We start from the raw sequence: 19,580 nt of genomic DNA, 5'->3' as shown, positions 1-19,580 counted from the left end.
GTTGGTAAGTTTCAGAGGAGGAGGAAAATGGAGCACAGAGAGACTCCATAACAGGTGGACGCCATGGAGTGTGGGGACCTGCAGGTGAGGGAGGGATCAGACACACCAGGGGTCAGCCCAGGAGGGTCAGAGGACCCTTGACCAGGAAGAGGCTGATTATTGTCAGAGCTGTGAGTCACCAGGCTGTGCTGGGCCCCTGCTCCCTGGGGCCCCTGCTCCCTGCAGGGATTGATCTCTCAGGAACGGGAACACTTTTCAGTAAAGGAATGTGTGAGCAGGTTGCTGCTTTGAGAAGATGACGTTCTGTGGGAATAGGCTGCAGGAGTGAGGACTGGATGATAAACTGGGATAAAACTCCAGCCCTCATCTAACACGAGGTAATGAGCTGATCAGTACTCCGTGTGGTTTATGAGAATTTCTCACAAAACCCAACACACATTCCCAAACACAAACATCATGGATGCTGAGCGAGAAAATGTGGGAATATTTCTCTGTCATTACCTCAGTCTAGGAGGTGTTTAGAGTGTGCTCTGTTCTGTTGGGCTCAGGGGGTGCCCATGACAGGCCCAGTGTGGCCATGAGTCTGGGGAGGGGAGGTGGGCACCGGGAAGGGTCTGCTTTGTAGGACCAGTTGGCTCTGCTTGGGGTGGAGAGGTCAGCTCAGCCTCATCTCCAACAACAAGGACCAGCAGGTGCCCCCACTTGGCTGGTCTGGAGTGAGGTGGGGACCTGTGGCAAGACTTTGTGCAGGGAGAGTCTGTGACAGGTAAGTTCAGGTGCATGGGAGTGAAACCCCTCAGCTGGGAGTGAGGGTCCTCAGGGAACCAGAGAGGAGGCTGATGACGTCACACCCACACAATGTCCTGGGTCTTCATGTGAGTGTGACTGTGGAGGGGAAGTGCATCCCACAAACAGGGTCTCAGGGTCAGAGCTGTGGGTGTGTTAATCCTTTCGGGGGAAGAGAAGAAAGAGCTGAGGGCACGTCTGTGCTCTGCCTGGGTGGCCTGGGATGCCAATGGAGCTGTCTCCAGACCACCCCAGTGAGGGGCACAGGGGTGGGGAGAGGATGACAACATGGTCACCTGACCCACTGCAAGAGCCACCTGCCCTCCTGGCCATGTGTGTGGTTTGGACTCTCCCCCCACCCCATTTCCCCTCTCTGACTTCCTCATCTCTGTGAGCAGGAGACCTTCTCTCCATCTGTCCCATCCAGGCCCCTGAGTATGTCTGCCTCCTCACTGCCCTGCTCTGTGAGGGTAGCCCTGCAGCTGACACTGGTCACTCCATCTCCAGGTGCTGGGCAGTAGCAGCAGTTGCAGACAATTCAGAGATTTTAATCTAAGATGAGGGGAAACATTATTGACTGTTTGTTCAGAGCCAGTCCCGTCCCGTCTCCCTTGGCCCTCATTGCAGACAAGGGTGGAAGCTCAGCTCTCACAGGTGTTGTGAGGAGCAGCAGAGCCTGAGACATGGAGAGGCTCCATCTGTGTCATTTCTGGGCCAGATTAAGACATGGGCTTGAGAGACTTGTGGGAGGAAGGGCTACCCGAAAGCTGCATACTTATCCCCCAAACCCTCAGGGGGCATCAGAAGCTACAGGGCATCCCTGGGTGAATGGCAGGTGAGCCCAGACTGAGGGGAGACAGGAAGGACACTGCTCGTCCTGGATCCTGGACTCACCACACTCAGGAGTGAGGGTGGGAATCCCACCAGGAGCTGAGCCTGAGCCCTGGGCACTGAGGGCATCTCAGTCCTGGTGGGAGTCCCGCCTCCCATGAAACTGCCTGGGGAAGTGGGGCCACTTCTGAGGTAAAAAGGATCCACAGGGAGCCATGGGGACTGAGTTGCATTTCTTTATATTGATGTAAAATTCATATAACATAAAACTGAACCTTTAAAAGTATGTAACAGTGGAGTTTAGTAAATTCCCAAGTTGGACCATCACTTGCATGTGGTTTGAAGAGATTCTCATGATGTCAAAATAAAACACAAAGCCTCCAGGCTCCCATCTCTCCTCCTCGTCAGCCCCCGACCAGCCCACCTGACTCCCGTCTCTGTGGGTGTCCTCCTCCTGGACACTTCACACAAACGCAGTCACAGAAGACGTGATCTTTTCTGTGTGGCTCCTGTCACTCAGCTGCAGACTGTTGACGTTCACCCACCAGGTAGCAGGTGTCAGTATTTTTTTTTTATTGCTTAAAAACCCTCCCGGGTGATGAAGACACCACATTTGTTTGTGTGAGTGGGATCCAGCATGGAGGGGTGTGTGGCTGGGAACCCAGACCAGCCATGTGGGGCGGCCCCTCCTGTCACAGGGGGGAGAACAGAAGGACAGTCAAGGGGAGTGGGTGAGGATGAGGAGGGGCAGCCCCACGGTGGGAAGGAGGAGGGGTCTCCACAGGAGCTCGGCTCACGTTTCCTGTCCCCAAACCTCGTCTGCCCTGTCTGCTCCCCCGGACAAGTCAGCAGACAGTTTCCCCACCTGTGGTCAGACTGTCCTTCACCTCCTCCTGGGCCATCAGACGGGCCCCATGGTTTCCTCTCTCTGAATAGTGCCCTGTCCCCTCTGTTCACGCCCTGGCTGCAGCCTGGGCCATTCTCTCGCTGTCTCGAGCCTGAAACAGCAGCACCCCGAGGACCACCAGGACCAGCAGAGCCACGCCCATGCGGATGAGATTCCCCACTGTGTAGTCCTGGGGGTGGGAAGCTGGGAAATGTGGACAAGGACGTCACAGAGGTCACAGCAGACAAAGTCACCCTTGGATCCTGGATGCCCACCCAGCACACCAGTCCCCCCCCCGACAGACAGGACCCTCTGCACCAGCCCCACAACTGAGGACCCTCCTACTCACCACTCGTGCTATCCAAGCTGTTGTGTGATGGGGTGGTGGTGTCGGCTGCTCCTTGAAAAACGTGAAGGAGTGGGTGTGTGAGGAGTTGATCCTATTCAAGCCAAATGTCCTCAAAACTCTCCTGCTCCTCATGATGTGACTGTTTCCAGCCTCTTCTCAAATCCTTTCTCTGCTATGGGGGTGCTGTCTGCTGCCATGGGCCCTGTCAGTCTCCTGGGGACTTCTGAGTGTAGACTTTGGTCCTGAGGCCCTTTGGGACATAGGTTGTCTTTGCCCTGAGAATTCAGGTTTGGTGAGAAATGTGGTCTCTCATTACAGAACAGGGGATGTCCTTGTCATCTCCCTGTTCACAGTGGGAGACTGGACCACCCACGCTCACTCCTCTGGAGATGAGAGCTTTTATTTATTCAGCAGCTGAGAACCCGGGGTCCATGGGTGGGTCTCATCTATACACACAGGCATCTATGTGGTACTTGAACAGCTCTTGAGCTCTGAGTAGAAAATTTTATGACTAAAACTTCAAAATGCATCTGAAGTCAGAAGTAAACCTTAAAAAGCTTCTTAATCATGAAAGGTTGCATCCATCATAAATGAGTGAATTTAACATAATTCCAGTGAAAATAGAAAGAGAATTACCTTCCTGAAGTCAGAAATGTTTGTACCTCAAATTTATACATGCAAGTACTGCCTAAGAGTTCTGAGAAAGGAGCAGGAACAGACAGGGGCCCCCAGAGCCACGGAGCAGACAGGGGAGCCCTCAGTGTGGGCGGGAGCCCCCTGCTCCTTCTGAGACTGGCAGAGCCCCTCCTCACTCTCAGGTGAGCACTGAGTGCTGGAGGCTCCAGGTGAGCCCAGGGGCCTGCAGAGCTGGGCACCCAGGGGAGGGGGAAGCTGCTCTCTCTAGAAGAGGGCCCAGTGGAAGGGTGGGGAAGGAGGACCCCAGGGGCTCAGACTCTGAGATGAAGACGCGGGAGGTGAGTGGGGGGGGATATCTGTCCTCTCTGCTCAGTCTAATCACCTTTCTCCTCACTTCTCACACACTCCCTCCTCCCTCCCTGCTCTTTCTCTCCACTGAGATTCAGAACAGGGAGCTCAGGGTGGGAGACTCAGTCTCCTTCCACCTCTCAGAGGCTGGACCCCCCTCTGGGGAGCCTCTGCACTCCTCACTTACTTCTGTCCTCAGTGTTCCTAGGGACAGGGCCCTGGGCTAAGTGAACACAGATAGTATAGGGTCTGGGTCACCTCACCTGAGACCAGGAGCTCCAAGGGTTCACTGGGTTGTGACCACACCTGAGGGATTTTGCTGTAGCAGCCGTAACATCTGAATGTCCACCTGAGGCTGGAGGTCACTGGGGTCACTGGGCTCAGAAGGAACAGAGCCTGGAACTGCCAAGTGGGGTGTTGGTGTGAGTCCAGTGTCCAGGAGAGCCTGTCCTCTCCTTCCTTGGTCAGAATGAACCTATCAAATCCCTGCTGTGAGCCACACTGGAGGGTCACGGTTTCTCCTGAGGTCACCACAGGGCTGGGCAGGGCTGAGAGGCTGGGTTTGCTGTAGTAGAAGAATCCTAGGGGAGGAGGAGGCAGCGTGTTACATGGGCTCACACCTCCCTCATGTCCCCCAGGGCTGGGCTGTGAGGGGGAGACCCCCTGAGAGCATCCCCCTTCCTGAGGGCAGAGCCTGAGGCTGGGACCCCTGAGCGTCCCCTCACCTGTCACCACCAGCTCCAGGGGTTCACTGCGCTCTGACCAGACACCTTGGCTGAGATAGGAACACTGATATCTCCCTGCAGTGGGCTCTGTCATCTGTGTGATGGGGAACTTGGCCTTGTTCCAAGGATCCAATGACATTTTTGCATCCTAGCGTGTTGGACTTCCCTCTTTATTCAGATGGAACTCCTGGGCCTGCAGGGCCCCCTGACACCAGAGGGTCACCGGGCTCCCCCTGGGAATCACAGAATCTGGCTCAGCCCAGAGGGTGGGTTTGGGGAGGGTCCCTGGAAGGAGTCAGATGCTGGATCACAAGCTATTCACCTCCCAATCCCTAGATCCCAGCCCCAGGTCCTTCCCTGATGTCTCCCATCTATCAGCCTAGATCTGACTTTCTCCTTTTTTTATTTTACAAACACCTTTTTCTTTGTTTTTAGAGAGAGAGGAACAGAGGGAGAGAACAAGCGTGAGAGAGGGAAACATCGATATGAGAAATGTGGGTTGCCTCTCCTGCAGTTTCCAGGCAGGAATTGAGCCCACAGTCCTTCGTTTTGCTGGACGACATCCAACCACCGAAGCACCCGGCAAAGGCTGGTTTTTCTCCTCTTTTAGCTGATCAGGCGGTGCCCGCTTGACAATGAGAAGGTAAAACCTTGTACTTCTGGGGACAGACTCACCTGCCTGCACTGGGGTCCTCAGGCTCAGGCTCAGCCCTGCAAGAGAGGCCCTGTGAGAGATTTGCCCTGAGTCCTGAGCAGAGCCCTCCTCCCCAGGAGCTTCCTGAGCCCTGGGGTCCTCACAGAGCAGGGCTTCCCCTCCCCCCTCACATCTCACCAAGGCAGAGCAGGGCCCTGAGGGTGGGGGGCATGGCGTCTCCTCTCTGGTTCTGGCTGAGCAGAAGGAAGAGACCACAGAGTCCTCAGAACAGGGAGACAGACTGGGTGTGGCCACTGGGAGGCTGTCCCTACTTGTCTTGGTGGTGTCACATTAGGAGCTCCACAAGAAGAGGAACACTGTCTTCCCTTCCCAGAAGCCTGGGTGTTGCTTCCAGGATCAAGCAGGAAATTGATCTGCAGCCTCCTGAGTTGCCCCTTGCAGGTGAGGTGACCCAGGGAATGTCCTTCCGGGTCAGAGCCTCCCCAACAGGGTCTCCTTTCCCCTCAGCCCGACCATTAGCACCTCCCTGTGGTTCCTTCCCAGGCACAGTGGTTTCCCATGCCCTGCAGATGCTTCAGGAAGACGGGGTTCCTGTGTCTGCAGAGCTCAGCTCAGCAGAGACACGGTCCCCTTATCACTGTGCAGTGCAGGCGAGTGTCACTGTGACAATGAGCACAAAGGACAGACACAGGGAAATAGGGAAGGACACACACCCCTCCCCGGACCCCAGGGTGTGGGTTTTCTATCACAACCACCTCATGAATTTCTCATTTTTCTTAGCCAGAGTGTCCACCCACACCTTCCAGGGAGCAAGGCTGACTCATTCCTGCTTCCTCAGAGCTCTTTTCTCTCGACAAGAGCTGTCCCCTAATCCTGTGGTCCTACCCTTTGCTCTTCCGCTTTTGGGGACAATGAGTGGGTTAGTGTTTAAATGTTGGTGACAAAGCTCATTCTTGTTTAAATGCTGCTCCATCATCCCTTTGATATCGAGCAATAATATTGAACCTCTGAGCCTCAGTTTCTCCACAGGCAGCTTGTTGTCATGAACCCCACTCCTCAGAGTGGATGCACGATGGTTGTGCCAGGATCCTGGGAGGGGTCAGTCCTCGTTGGATCCTCGTTGGATTCCAGATCTGATGGAGACGTGTGGGCTGAGACGTGAGAACAGCAATGCTTGTGACTCCACAGCCAAGGTGGAGAATGGATAGGCCCCCTCAGGAGCCCCCGCCTGCTCCTAATTTCTGAAATATGCACCACACGCACTGCAGAAAGAGAGAAGAGAAAGTTCCCAATATCAGAGACATCAACAACACATAAAACAGACCAGAGCTGAGCAGTGCCTGGGACAAGCAAGGGGTCATCGGAAGCCTCACACGCAGGGAGGGGATTTGGAGCGAGAAGAGCGTCGGAAGCAGTTTCTCCATCTCTACGATTAGGTGATGGACCCTGGAATATCTCTGCCCACTGACAGCCCGTGGTCGACCCTGAGCCACGTGCCCTGCGTGTGTGTGAAGCAGACTCCATCCAGGCTAGTCTGAACTGACATGGGCGTCTGTCCAGGTGTGAGTGTGAGGCTCACCTTGGAGCCATTCCTGCCAGGCACCGCACAGGTAGATGCTAAGTTTCACGAGTGCACGCAATAGGGCAGGCACTTGAGCCCTTTCGAATGAGAATATCAGGATAGCCTTGGGAAAAAAAAACTCTCCATGGACAACTGGGTGCGAGGGAGGTGAGTGTTCCACAGGAATGGACATCAAAGAGATACCCACAGAATGCCACATACTGGTGTGAAGGACTCTGCAGAGTCCCTGAAGGGACTAAGGTTTCTGAGAAGACACTAAGACTGTATAAAACTCAGTTTTAAAGGCTTTATTTATTTATTTATTTATTTTCAGAGGGGAAGGAAGGGAGGAAGAGAGGGAGAGAAACAGCAGTGTGTGGTTGCTCCTCTCATGCCCCCTAGTGGAGACCTGGCCTGAAACCCAGGCATGTGCCCTGACTGGGAATTGAACTAGCGACCCTTTGGTTTGCAGACCGGCACTCAGTCCATTGAGCCACCAGCCAAGGCTATACTATTTTTTCAAAAATTTTTGTTTTGATCTTTCTTATTCTTGTGCCACGCACAGATATGTTTTCTCTTATTCCAATTAAGTCCAATTTTCTAATCTTTTTTTTTTTGCTAATGCATCTGGATTTTTAATTGCATACTATTTTTTTAATGTAAACTTTTATTTTTCAGCTTTATTGCGGTATAACAGAAATATAACTGAATTATGTTTTAAAACTCATGTTTCTTTCACAGGCTTCTGTTGCTCATTTGTTTACCTATTTTACATTTAGAAGTATGGTTCTAATTTCATCCTCTTCCCCCCAAGTTCATCTTTGTCCAGTGATTTTTTTTTAAAGATTTTATTCATTTGTCTTTAGAGAGGAAGGGAAGGAGAGAAGGAGAGAAATATCAATGTATGGTTGCTTCTTGTGAGTCCCCTGCTGGGAACTGGCCTGCAATCCAGGCATGTGACCTGACTGGGAATCGAACCACGATCATGTGGTTCGCAGGCCCACGCTCAATCCACTGAGCTACACCAGCCAGGTCTGTCCAGTGATTTAATATTTCATCCAGTAACACACAAAACTTCCATACTTGAACATACATCTGAACTTTATATTACATTGCCCTTATCTGTGATGTCCACATCAAATTGTGTTAATTACAGAGGACTAGTGCAATAGGGACCCCCCCAAAAAAACACCCCAGGAATTATCTTCTGGAGGGTGGGCCTCTTGTAGTATAGGCTTCCTTGCTAGGTGAGTGTTCTAAGAACCCATCTGTATCAGTGTACCAGCTGCTGTGGTTGTGAGAAGCTGTGCTCAGCTTCACCAAATTTGCTTTGAAGTCTCAACACATTTACCCATTTCACTGGGTGATTTACTAGCGCTGAGTGCCCAGTAGTTTTTTTTTTTTAGCAAAAACAGCATGACTCCAGTGCCCACCCTCTCTAGTCACCTAATCTCACCCTGAGAGAGTTTCCACCCCCTCCACCCCCGATGAAAAAAGATCTCAGAGGAAATTGTTTTGACAATGTGGAAGAGCTAAAACAAAAAAGGACAGAAGTACTGAAAGCATCAAAATCACCAAGTTCAAAAATTGGATGGGAGTAATAGAAAACTGTACTTGGAAAAAATTAATTAATTAATTAAAACAACAACAACAGACTGTTTTGAATAGTTGGGAAAACGTCTTGATAGGTGTTCCATCAAATGGAGAGTGGCTGAAGGTGGCTGAAGTTTAAACATGTAAGAATAAATACACAATATTTTATCAATAAATTCCCGATTTTTTGGTCCCCCTCCTATACTTTAGTTTCTGGTTGAGGTCGTCCTCCCCTACCTTCACAGCTGTATTTTTTTTTGGTGTTTTCCTACGTTTTCTTAGATTTTTGTTTTACATTTGGACTGTAGTATCAACTTCTTTAGTTCTTGGTATACTTTGTGGGCTGAAGTACATTTGTAACTTAAAATATGGGGAGAGGATGTCTTTATGTGCTCAGTCACTGTTTCCAATGATAAAGGATCTGCCCATCAGCATCAGTCTTTTGCTGTTCAGAAGTGTTTTTGAAAAGTATGTACGTGTGTTTGTAAGTTTTACACAGTTTGTATTACGTTTATTCCTTGGAATTTTTAAGGCGGGGTTGCGATTTATTTGTGCATACAAAAGCTGTTGGTTCAAATAAATTAATATTATTTACATTACCTATTTTATTTATTTATTTATTTTTACTGTTGAGAGACTTTTATCATTGAGTCTCTAGGGCTTTTCAGTATACTTCCTTTTATATCCCTCCACATATCCCTCCCTGGTATTCAAGGTCTTCAGAAAACTAGCTCATCCTGCCTTTCCATCCCTATTGTCCACTCAATACCCCTACCAGTATAGAACAATAAGGGCTCTTGCATTGCCAAAAATTCAGTAAAAAAATGGCTGTAATCTATTCTAAGTCTCATAGTACACCCTACATTTTTTTCTTGGCAGCAAGCCTGGTTCCCAAATTCGTAGAGAGCCATAACATTTTGTGAAAATGCAAAAATTTTAAAGATGTGTTTAATTTGAAGAGCTTGTATTACTGCAAAATAATATTTCAAAAATATGAAACAATAAGAATAAGCCCTAATTCTAGGGCAGGATTTCACGCATTGTCTGTAAGAGTGGATGGAACTGGATGACATGTTAGGGCAGCTGGCCCTTTGGTTTTGACCCTTTCTTTCCCTTGGGCTTCCAGAAAATTCTCACATGCTTCTTCCCATATCATAGCTAAGTATGGACTCTGTAGGCCCCTCTTATCTGAAGTCTCTGCTACCCCTTAATATAGTCAGGAAGGTCCACTCAAAAACCAACGTTCAATTCTTGCTCTGTCTCATTCAGACAGCTCTCTGCAGATGGTTAAGAGATGATTTCTACCATTAGAGAGCTACTGTGTTAAAAACTGTGACTGTTTAACTTTTCAAAACAACATTTTTTATTGAATTCGTGGGATGTTGCCTGGAATGATTTGGAACTATGGCCTGTTCTGGGTGGGGATTAATCATGGTTCAGCTGTGTTCTTGAAAGGGTGAGAGGACCTTCAAATTTCAGACTGAAACAAAAGATGGGAGAGAAGAAGAGGAAGCAGGCATTGAACCAAATGGAGAAATATTTCATATTAGGGTCCAGATAACAAAGAAGTAGAGATGTGTCAGAGGGCTGGGAGTCAATTTAAGAGAAGCTGAATTAAATTCATTGAATATAGGGTTGTAGGCACATCTTTTTAGCATCCCATTTCACATCTCTCTAGGTGAATGCTGATTTCATAACTAAATCTGGTTGACAGCCACACTAGATCTGGTCTCAGAATCATGTAGACAGTGTCCCACCTCAGGGATGTCCATGTGTCTCTCCACATTAAAGCGCAAGGACCTAACCTAAATCATGAAGAAATCATGAAGAAACTAACAATCTCTGGGGAAAACTTTTAAAATGGAGGGGTCACAGCCCATACCTTCCCAAGCATTTCTCCCATTGAACTCAATTGTCAGGAAACAAAAATCAAGCAAAGGAAAAGAAAGTGTTTCTTTGGAACTAAAAGAAATGGCAAATCCAGGCACACTGATTCATGTACCAACCAAAATAGTGTCCTACTAGGGGACAAATTCACCATATACATAATGTTCTCATCAATTTTCTGTGGACACTCAGACGAGTAGGTCTGAGTAGGACACTCAGATGAGTAGATCTCTTCTCAGATGAGAAGAGATTGCTCTCAGGAAAGAGTGAACCCCTTGGCTTATCCCCAACCATTGCTTAACAGCACAGGACTCAGTGGGAAATGGGAACCCAAGTCCAGATTGATCATCTCATTTCCAGTTAACAGGCATGGGAATAAACTCAGTCCTGGATTAGTCCTAACTCAGACTTCATTTCAAACTCATTCAGTCGAAGGCTATTGGTCTTTTAAACAGGAGAATTCTCTGCCTTGAAAGTAGTTTTTCTTATTTGCAAGGTGCTCATTGCATTCCCAGTGACCGGTTAGGTTAACCAGATGACCAGGTACATGTTATACTAGACTTATGTAAAGAAAAAAAGTGGGAGCATTCTCTTTGGAGTTTTCCCTTATCTTTTGGGTATGCATGAGCTATGGGGTGCGAATTTCTATAAGGATATTGTCTATCAGTTGGTATGTTCTCCAAAGCACTTAGTGCCTTCAGGCTTCTAGAGGTCAGAAAGAATTCAATTTCCATTTTACTTCGCGCATACTTTAGAATGTGGCTATTTAATCAGGTTAAATAACCACACCTGCTCTGCATTCAGTTACCCCAGATATATAATCACCAAATGACCAGATAATGACAGTAGTATTAGGCAAGCCAGATACGTGTGTCTGAAGAGTCTAAATCCCTCCACCTCCACCCAAGGGATGGGGAAGGCATATTGTTGTTTGTCTCCCTAAGGTAGTTTCTAGAATGCCTCCAGATGTGACTCTTGTTCTAAGAAAGGATAGGGAGGATCAAGATCAATTATATAGATGATATGGAAGGTTGAGGATGTTAGGAGCCAAGAGCATTTCTCTTCTCTTCTCTTCCCTCCCCTCCCCTCCCCCCTCCCCTCCTNATGACTCAATTCTACTATTGTAATGTGAAAGCTGTATGGGAAATATATAACTGAACAATGTGTTTCAATAAAATTTTATTTATAAAAAAAGAATATGGGAATAGGCTTGGTCCACAATTAGACAATTTATCTTTATTGTGGGTATGCTTCTTTCTCGTCTCAACAGTCATTGAGTCAGCAGTGCCTCTCTTTACTTCCTCATTTTCTTTTTCATATCTTCATCGAATAATAGAATCCATTGAAAAGCCTCAAGGACTCCCTGGGATCTTTGTCAGGTGGAGAGTTCTCTTGAATTCAGAGACTTTGTTTGCATTTTAAGGGATTTAAGGTGCTGATTTTCCCTCTCTTTTTTAACTTTTATTTTATTGTTGTTCAAGGACAGTTGTCTCCATTTTCTCCCTACACTCCCTCTGACCCCAGCCATCCCCACCTCTCTCTCCTGATTTTGTCAGGAGAGGGAGAAAACCACCCCTTGGTTTTGTCCATGTATCCTTTATAATTGTTCCCCCAAATCCTCCCCTTCCCCCCATTATTCCCTCCCGCTTGAGCTTAGCCCATCACCTATGTAAGGGATTGAGTTTCTCACTGCACCAAGACTTTTTTGCCTCCCATTGCTAACTCCCATCTCAACACTCATCACCTTCTTCTTTATCCCACACACTGCCATCAAACTTAAATGTTAAATTTCTGTACCTTTGATATTATTCCAACAACTTGAATCTTTGCATATACTGCTTCCTAGAAGGCCTCTATTCTCCATGTATTAGAAAAATCATACTTATTTTCCTATATTTTATTATAGGTTTTTCAAAATTTACAAAACCTAGGGATATCCTGTTTTACTTTACCTTTTTAAAGAGTTTCCAAGACAGTTCTGGCTGGTGTGGCTCAGGGTTGCTGGATTGCTTCCCAGTCAGGGCACATGCCTGAGTTGCAGGCTGGGTACCCAGTAGGGGGAGCACGAGAGGCAACCACACATTGATGTTTCTTTCCTTCTCTTTCTCCTCCCCTTCCCCTCTCTTTAAAAATAAATAAATAAAAATATTTTTTTAAAAAGTAAAAAATACATCAGCTCGTTGTAATTATCATCTAATCTGTTCCCAGCCCCAACATCTGAGCTTCGACTTACTGTCCCCGGGTGATGTTGATTGTGATGGTGTTGGTGGCGGTGATGATAATAATGATGATAATGATGATGATGGTGACGGTGGAAATAGTGACGATGACAATGGATATGATTAATCTAACTTCAGTAAAACTCATATGCCAGACTCTACTCTTTCTAAGCTAAAGGTTTGAAAACGAAGGCCAGTGGACCAAGCCTATTCCCATATTCTTTTTTTTATAAATAAAGTTTTATTGAAACACATTGTTCAGTTATATATTTCCCATACAGCTTTCACATTACAATGGTAGAATTGAGTCATTGAAATAGAGATCTCAAGACCCACAAAGCCAAAAATATCGAGTATTTGACCCTTTGCCAATACAGGAACTGGCCTTTATTCTAAGTGGTTTAGATACATTATCCATTCAAAGCTTCCAGCAAGCTAATGGGACTGGCCCTCCTATTCTCCCAATTTTATGTATGTTGAACCTGAGATGCAGAATTTAAGGACTTTCCTCAGAGTTCCCCAGAGCATCTGAGCTCTAATACACAGCATCAGACTACAGAATTGTAGTGCGTGGTCACTCTGGAGTGACCCTTCTCACATGAGTTCAAAGGTCAGACGCCCATCATATCCAACCCCTCTCACCTGGTATTCAAAGTCCAATCAGGTTCCTGGATTCCTCTCCGGATCTGAGCCTGGGTTGACATTTCAGAGAGTCTGAGGTTTCCCCCATGGTTTCCAGTATAAAGCCTATTGGGACACTATCCTGCTGGTGTGTCCTGATGTTGTGCTGTGACGTCTCTCTGATATTTTCATGTTTTATTGAGAATGTTGTTTACAGTTTTGGGGCTAATAGGAACTGTGCTCTTCTCCTATTTTCCATGGCTGTATCTTTGGGCAGAAGTGCAAGGGCTTCTTTAGGGCATATCTCCTGGTGTGAGACTGCTTATCATGGCTTCCCATCACCTGCCCTGACCCTGAAAATTCCCCAAATTGGCCGAACCCACTTGTACACTTACCAAGTAGTGTGTGAGATGCTACCTGCTCCACCCTCTCTCCAATGGTTAATATCGAAATGAAGAAAAACAAACAAACATGCATTTATCATCTCAGAGCTCACGAATCTTATTTCATTGGCACTACAGCCCTGAAGTCACTACGAGTCACACAGGAGGCGCAAGAGGCTCACAGATGAGCTGCCACTTGCATTGGGGCCATGAAGGAGAGTGTGGACTCCAAGCACAGGTGTTGCAGGAGAAAGCCACCTAGGAAGCACCTGACAAAGAGAAAGGTGCTTGCAGAATCCAGACACAGTTCTGGGATAACATCCTGAGCTTGCACCTTCCAAGTCGGACGTACATTTTAGTCCATTGGCTTCATTACTCAACCATGTTCCCTGAGTCTCTTTACTTACAAGGGGGGGCAAAGAGTAACTCACACCAGGGAATATGGATGCTATAAACAAGATATTCACAACACGGTATAAGAATATAGTGTGAGACAGAGTGAAGTAATGGGCACGATCTCTTCATGTGGACGTAACGTCCTTGAGATGGCGGAATGAGAGGAGCCAAAAACTGGGGAGATAGCAAGGCACGGGCAATGTTTGTGACGGGAGAGCCTTCCCCAAGGGACCACTGCAGTCCCTGTCACTGCTTCCAGCACTAATCCCACCATATCAATAGTCCAGGTCCTCCACACCGAGTTCACACTGTTTGTGGCTCCAACTTTCTGAACCTTCTTTGTCCTCATACCTTGCACGCGTGATTTTGATCTAAGTCTCTGTTGCAAATCCTAAGGCATGGGTGCGTTCCATCTTCAGTTTACCTTTGAGGACCCTCTTCGACTGTGCCAGTCCTGATACACCAGCACCCCCAGCACCACCAGGATCAATACAGACAGACCTATGCAGATGAGATTCTCCACTGTGTGATCGGGGCGTTGAGTGCCTGGGGACAGGGAGGAAAAGGTTGTGGTGGGTAGTGCAGATCACACTCAAAACGGCAGCTGGAGCAGATGCTAAGACCCCTGTCCCCTTGAACATCCGAGTCCCCAAGCCGAACAGGTTCAGTTACTTACCACTTGTGGCATTTGGGGTCTGCACTGATGGGTTGATAGTAACAGGAGCCTCTGAAAATCAGGAAATCAGAGAGGGTGAGGAGCCAGAAGCCTGCCAATCCAGCATTCACTCAAGGATCTGCCTTAGTACATCTCCCTGCTCATACCCATTTTCATCTATTTCCACCATGATGCCTTCCACCGCTCCAGGGGAGGAGGCAACCCTCCTGCCTCTGATTTTCTCATGCTTAGACTTAGCTTTCAGTCTTAAAAACAAGAAGGGCTCACCCACACCCCTTGCCACAAGCTAAGAGTGAACATGTTCGAAAACTCTCGAAGTTTAGCTTTGACGTGGTCTCTCATCATTCTGGGGCATTAGTCCCATCTAAACATTATCTCCTGAAAATTAGAGTCTTCGGTTAATCCTCAGGCAAGAGTCCTGGGTCCACGGATGAGAGGTTGGCGCCCAGGGGTTATCGAGTGTCGGGGAGAAAAGGCGTGAAAACCTGGGGCCACCACTCTTTGCCCAAAGTCAGCCTGCTCTCTCCACTCCTGAGTCTGCAGTGAATACCTGCAACTGATTTTCTTCTGTTATTTCACGTATACATTATTCACTGACTCACTCTCTAAAGTGTTATGGGCTATCTAGAAATACATTTGTGTGCATATGTATCTATATACATGTATATATGTTGTGTGCACATAGTATGTGTCTTATGCACATATGTATATTATATATGCATTATATAATATATTTTATATGTATAGATATGAGGAAACCTGTATATTAACATACACATGAGTATGTGGGCACACATACATGTGTACTGGTAATGATGATAAAGAAAAGTCAATAGTATTAAGTAAAATGTATAACAGATAAGTCAGATCTATGATTATGAAAATATACAATATAGTAAGAATTGGTTAAACACTTTAAAAACGATGAGAGGTATTAAGAGTATGTAGGGTCCCCAGTCGATTTAGGGAAAGATTTTTAAATCAGAACCTGAAGAGTAAAAAGAGTGAGCCACATGAAAAGACTGTTGACATTTATCACATAACAAGTGCCCATGTCCTCTGCCTAAGCTGTTCTACCCTAAAAACTTAACCACAATGTAAGGAATCGTTCTTTCTACATACACTTGTGCTTTATGTACGTACAACAACATTCATTGCAGGGTGGCTTGCAATATAAAATAGCTGGAAGCAAACAAAATGCCAAATTTTAGGGCATTGGGTAAACGGAACCTGCTACTTCCAAGCAAGGGAATACTAGACAGCCATTAAACAGTCTAATGTGGCCCTGGCTGGTGTGGCTCAGTGGATTGTGCTCGGGCCTGTGAACTAAGGGGTTGATGGTTTGACTCCCAGTCAGGGCACATGCCTCGTTGCAGGCCAGGTCTCCAGTAGGGGGCGTGCGAGAGGCAACCACCCAATGATGTTTCTCTTCCTCTCTTTCTCCTTCCCTTCCCCTCTGTCTAAAAATAAACACATAAACTACTGTTAAAAAAAAACCTAAAGTGGATTGGTATGTACAGATACAAGACCATTTTTTAAAATGTATTAACTCACTTTTTAAAACATAGAGCGGTACAGAACAGTGTCTATAAGATGCTGGTCTCTATCTACGCACAGAGCTGTGGTTGTAGGATCTCGTTGAATATTTTGGGGAAAGGTAGAAGGGTAGGGCCAGCACCTGACGTTGCTGGGGAAACTGAAGGATGGAGCCAGTGCTAACAGAGAGTGAAAGGTGCTATACTCCCTCTTCACCACCTGTAAACAATTTCAGGTTTGTGTCACGTCCATGCATTGGCATTGAAGGAGAAGGAGAAGGAGGAGGAGAAAAACCACGGGACCTGGAGAGAGAAAGGCCTCCTGGGCTTTTTCGGTGATGCACTCCCCACACGGGAAGGAGCACCCAGTGTCGGATGACAGTGTCTGGACTCAGAAGAGGGCAGAGGAGGGAAAGGCAGACAGACATGGTACATGGAGGAAGGCGGTTGGCTGCAAGCTCATCCCGACCCCTCGGGAGATGGGAAGGGAGGAAAACACCACAGACAGCTAGCTCCTCACCTTCCACCTTGAGCTCCAGGGGGTTGCTGGGATATGACAACAAGAAGGGGGCACTCCTGAGTGACCCATAGCACCTGTAAGTGTCCCCACGGTCCAGGGTGGTGGGGCTCATGGGGAAGTTTGCGTGAAACACCCCATCTTGGGACCGAGCCCTGATGTGCCGTGGGGGACTGGCTACCCCTTCCTTGAGCAGAAGAAACTCATCAAACAAGCTTCCAGCCTGACACCTCAGAGTCACATTCTCTCCTAGGGCCACGGTGGGGCTCGGCTGGACTGACAGAGTGGGTGACACGGTCTGAGGGAGCAAGCCTGAGAGAGAGAAGACCACGGTGTTACGGGCCACTTCGTCCTTGCCCACCCACCCCTGGACCTCAACTGAGATGCCACTCTGAGTGTGAGCTAGGGAAGGGCTCCTCACCTGCCACCAGGATGTCCAGGGAGTCACTGGGGGCTGACCACTCAGAGGAGAGGCTGTGTCCACCGTAGCACCTGTACCGGCCCCCGTGGGAGCCACTCACCGGGCCCAGAGAGAAGTCGGTCTGAGAGAGCCCAGCCTGGGGCTTCCAGACAAGTTGCTGGGGGAGCTCCTGTTCCCCATCTTTGGACAGAATGAATCTGTCATAGCCAGCATCAGAGCGACACTGGAGGGTCACTGTGTCCCCAGGAGCCACCACGGGACCTGGCAGGATGGAGAGGGATGGTTTCCTAGACACACCTGGAGGAAAGGGAGGTCATGTTTGTAAGAGGGTCAGCTGCCTACAGTCCCCTCCCTCCTGGGCCTCCCCACGGCAGATTCTGGTGTGTCACTGGCTGCTGGAGCCCTGAGCTCTCTTGTGGCAACCTCATCCTACCCAGTGCGCCTCCTGAGACGATGAGGCTCTGCCCAACCTGCCTGGAGAACCAGGGAGTGCTGGGGGGATGCTGGGAGTTTCTCACCTGAGATCAGGAGCTCCAGGGTGTTGCTAGAGGAAGACCACACATAAGGAGAGCCCGAGAAAGCACCGTAGCACCTGTACATCCACCTGTGACTTGGGCTCATGGGCCCCAGAGTGAAAAGGGCCCAGGACCACCCATCAGCTTGATGCTGTGAGGCCGGGCTTTTGGGGTGGCCGTTTCCTCCTTCGTTAGACAGAACAAACCAAGCGAATTCCTGCCACGAGCCACAGCGTAGGGTCACACTGTCTCCCGAGGTCACAAGGGGGCCTGACAAGGCTGAGAGGCTGGGCGGGTCGAACATTCCTGGGAGAGAACAAGCCAGAAGCATCAAAAGAGGAGGAGACACTTGAAGACATTGTGCTAAGTGAAACAGGCCAGTCACAGGAGGGTAAATACTGCACAATTCCACTCATGTGATTGACAAAGCAGAGGGGGCAATGGTGGTCAGCAGGGGCTAGGAAGAGGGGCAAGTGGGGAGTTGAATGGGTATAGAGTTTCAGTTTTGCACGATGGGCAAGTTCTAAACATCTGCTGGACAACATCATGGCCAACAATACTGTATTGTGCACTTTAAAAATTTAACAGGTTGGGCCCAGGCTGGTGTGGTTCAGTGAACTGAGCACTAGCTTGTGAACCGAAGAGTTGCCAGTTCGATTCCGGGTCAGGGCACATGCCTAGGTTGCGGGCTAGGTTCCCAGTAGGGGGAGCATAAGAGGCAACCACACATTCACATTTCTCTCCCTCTCTTTCTCCTTCCCTTCCTCTTTGTCTAAAAAATAAATGAATAAAATATATTTTTTTAAAAGGTGAATGGATTAAGAAGTACAAATTGGTAGTTACAAAAATAGTCACTGGAATGTAAAGTACCGCATAGGGAATAGAGTTAATAATATTGTTAACAACTATGGATGGTGCCAGGTGGGCACTCGACGTAATGGGGGATCACTTTGTAAATCGTACGTCTAATCACTATGCCGTGCACACTTCATGTTGAACAAGTTCTTACCATAATAAAAGCAGGGAGCAGGAGAGAGGGCCATCACCTGTGGAGTCCTGTTCACAGGACTTAGCTGTGGACAGAGTGGTTCCTCCCAGGGTACGGTGGCCCCACCTGTGCCCCAGAAAACGTCCACTCACCTGTGACCACCAAGTCCAGAGGCTCGCTGGGAACTGACCACCTTGCTTGGCTTTGATACCTGCAGTGGTATCTCCCAGCAAGGTCTTGGGTCATGAGCTGGATGCGGAACTTGACCTTGTCTCTGGGTCTCTGTGGAAACTTGTTTCTCCAGGGCTGCTGGACCCACTCCTGGTGCAGGTAGTAACTGTCAGCTTCCTTAGCCCCCTGACACCAGATGCTCACAGGTCTCCCCTGAGCAACAACAGAGCTTGGCTCTGCCCAGATGGTGGGTTTGGGCAGCGTCTCTACAATGGAAGCAGAGGTGGCGGTCGCCATCTTCCCTGTGCCTCAGTTTCCCCTAGCTCTCAGCCTCAGGGCTCCTCACACATGTTCCCTACACAGCAGCTTAGAATTCCTCTCCTCCCTCTATCCTCCAGATACCCTGGGAGGGGGGAGGGGTGTCTCACATCGTCCCCAAGGAGGAGGCAGGATCTGAGAGACGTGGGGACGGACTCACCTGTCTGTAGGTAGGTCTCCCAGCCCAGACACAGTCCTGGAAGAGAGACCCCGGTAAAAGGCCACTGATTCCTGAGCAGATTCCACCTTCCCCGAGACTTCCAGTTCATGAGGTCTTATGAGAGATCACCTTCTGCATAGGTGCTCATCCCTTTCTGCCCACAACTCACCGAGGCAGAGGAAGGTGGCAGACACGATGGTCATGGTGCTGCCTGACGCTGGAGAAGGCCGTGCAGGTGGGGAACACAGCGGGATTTGGCAGAGCACACAGACCCACATGGTGTGGGCAGATGGGGGCTTCCCTGTCACTGGGCTCGGAGGAAGGTGAGAATCTTCTTCCCGCTGCTCTCCAGGGCTCCTGTGTCCCTGCAGACAACGGAGACCAGATCTGAGATGCCACTCGG

The 19,580-nt window shown here is 48.6% G+C and overlaps 1 protein-coding gene and 1 pseudogene across 1 annotated transcript in view; both read right to left on the bottom strand.

Moving 5' to 3' along the window:
- LOC118983320 (leukocyte immunoglobulin-like receptor subfamily A member 5) overlaps nucleotides 1–5,524 on the bottom strand; it is a 27,635-nt pseudogene extending 22,111 nt beyond the window's left edge.
- LOC118983318 (leukocyte immunoglobulin-like receptor subfamily A member 2) overlaps nucleotides 1–19,580 on the bottom strand; it is a 25,975-nt gene extending 6,395 nt beyond the window's left edge. The window contains exons 1-5 of the mRNA XM_037040659.1: nucleotides 19,347–19,580; nucleotides 19,178–19,213; nucleotides 18,681–18,965; nucleotides 17,544–17,846; nucleotides 17,026–17,322 (exon numbers count right to left, since the gene is read on the bottom strand). Of these exons, the coding sequence (XP_036896554.1) occupies nucleotides 17,026–17,322; nucleotides 17,544–17,846; nucleotides 18,681–18,965; nucleotides 19,178–19,213; nucleotides 19,347–19,455 (1,030 nt within the window). The 5' untranslated portion in view covers nucleotides 19,456–19,580. The remainder of the gene's footprint in view (nucleotides 1–17,025; nucleotides 17,323–17,543; nucleotides 17,847–18,680; nucleotides 18,966–19,177; nucleotides 19,214–19,346) is intronic.

Source organism: Sturnira hondurensis, unplaced genomic scaffold (genome assembly GCF_014824575.4).
Source record: "Sturnira hondurensis isolate 20B ecotype Veracruz unplaced genomic scaffold, ASM1482457v3 Scaffold0002735, whole genome shotgun sequence".
NCBI lineage: Eukaryota > Metazoa > Chordata > Mammalia > Chiroptera > Phyllostomidae > Sturnira > Sturnira hondurensis.
The sequence above is the reverse complement of the archived record's forward strand: the minus strand, read 5'-3'. Positions and strand labels throughout refer to the sequence as shown.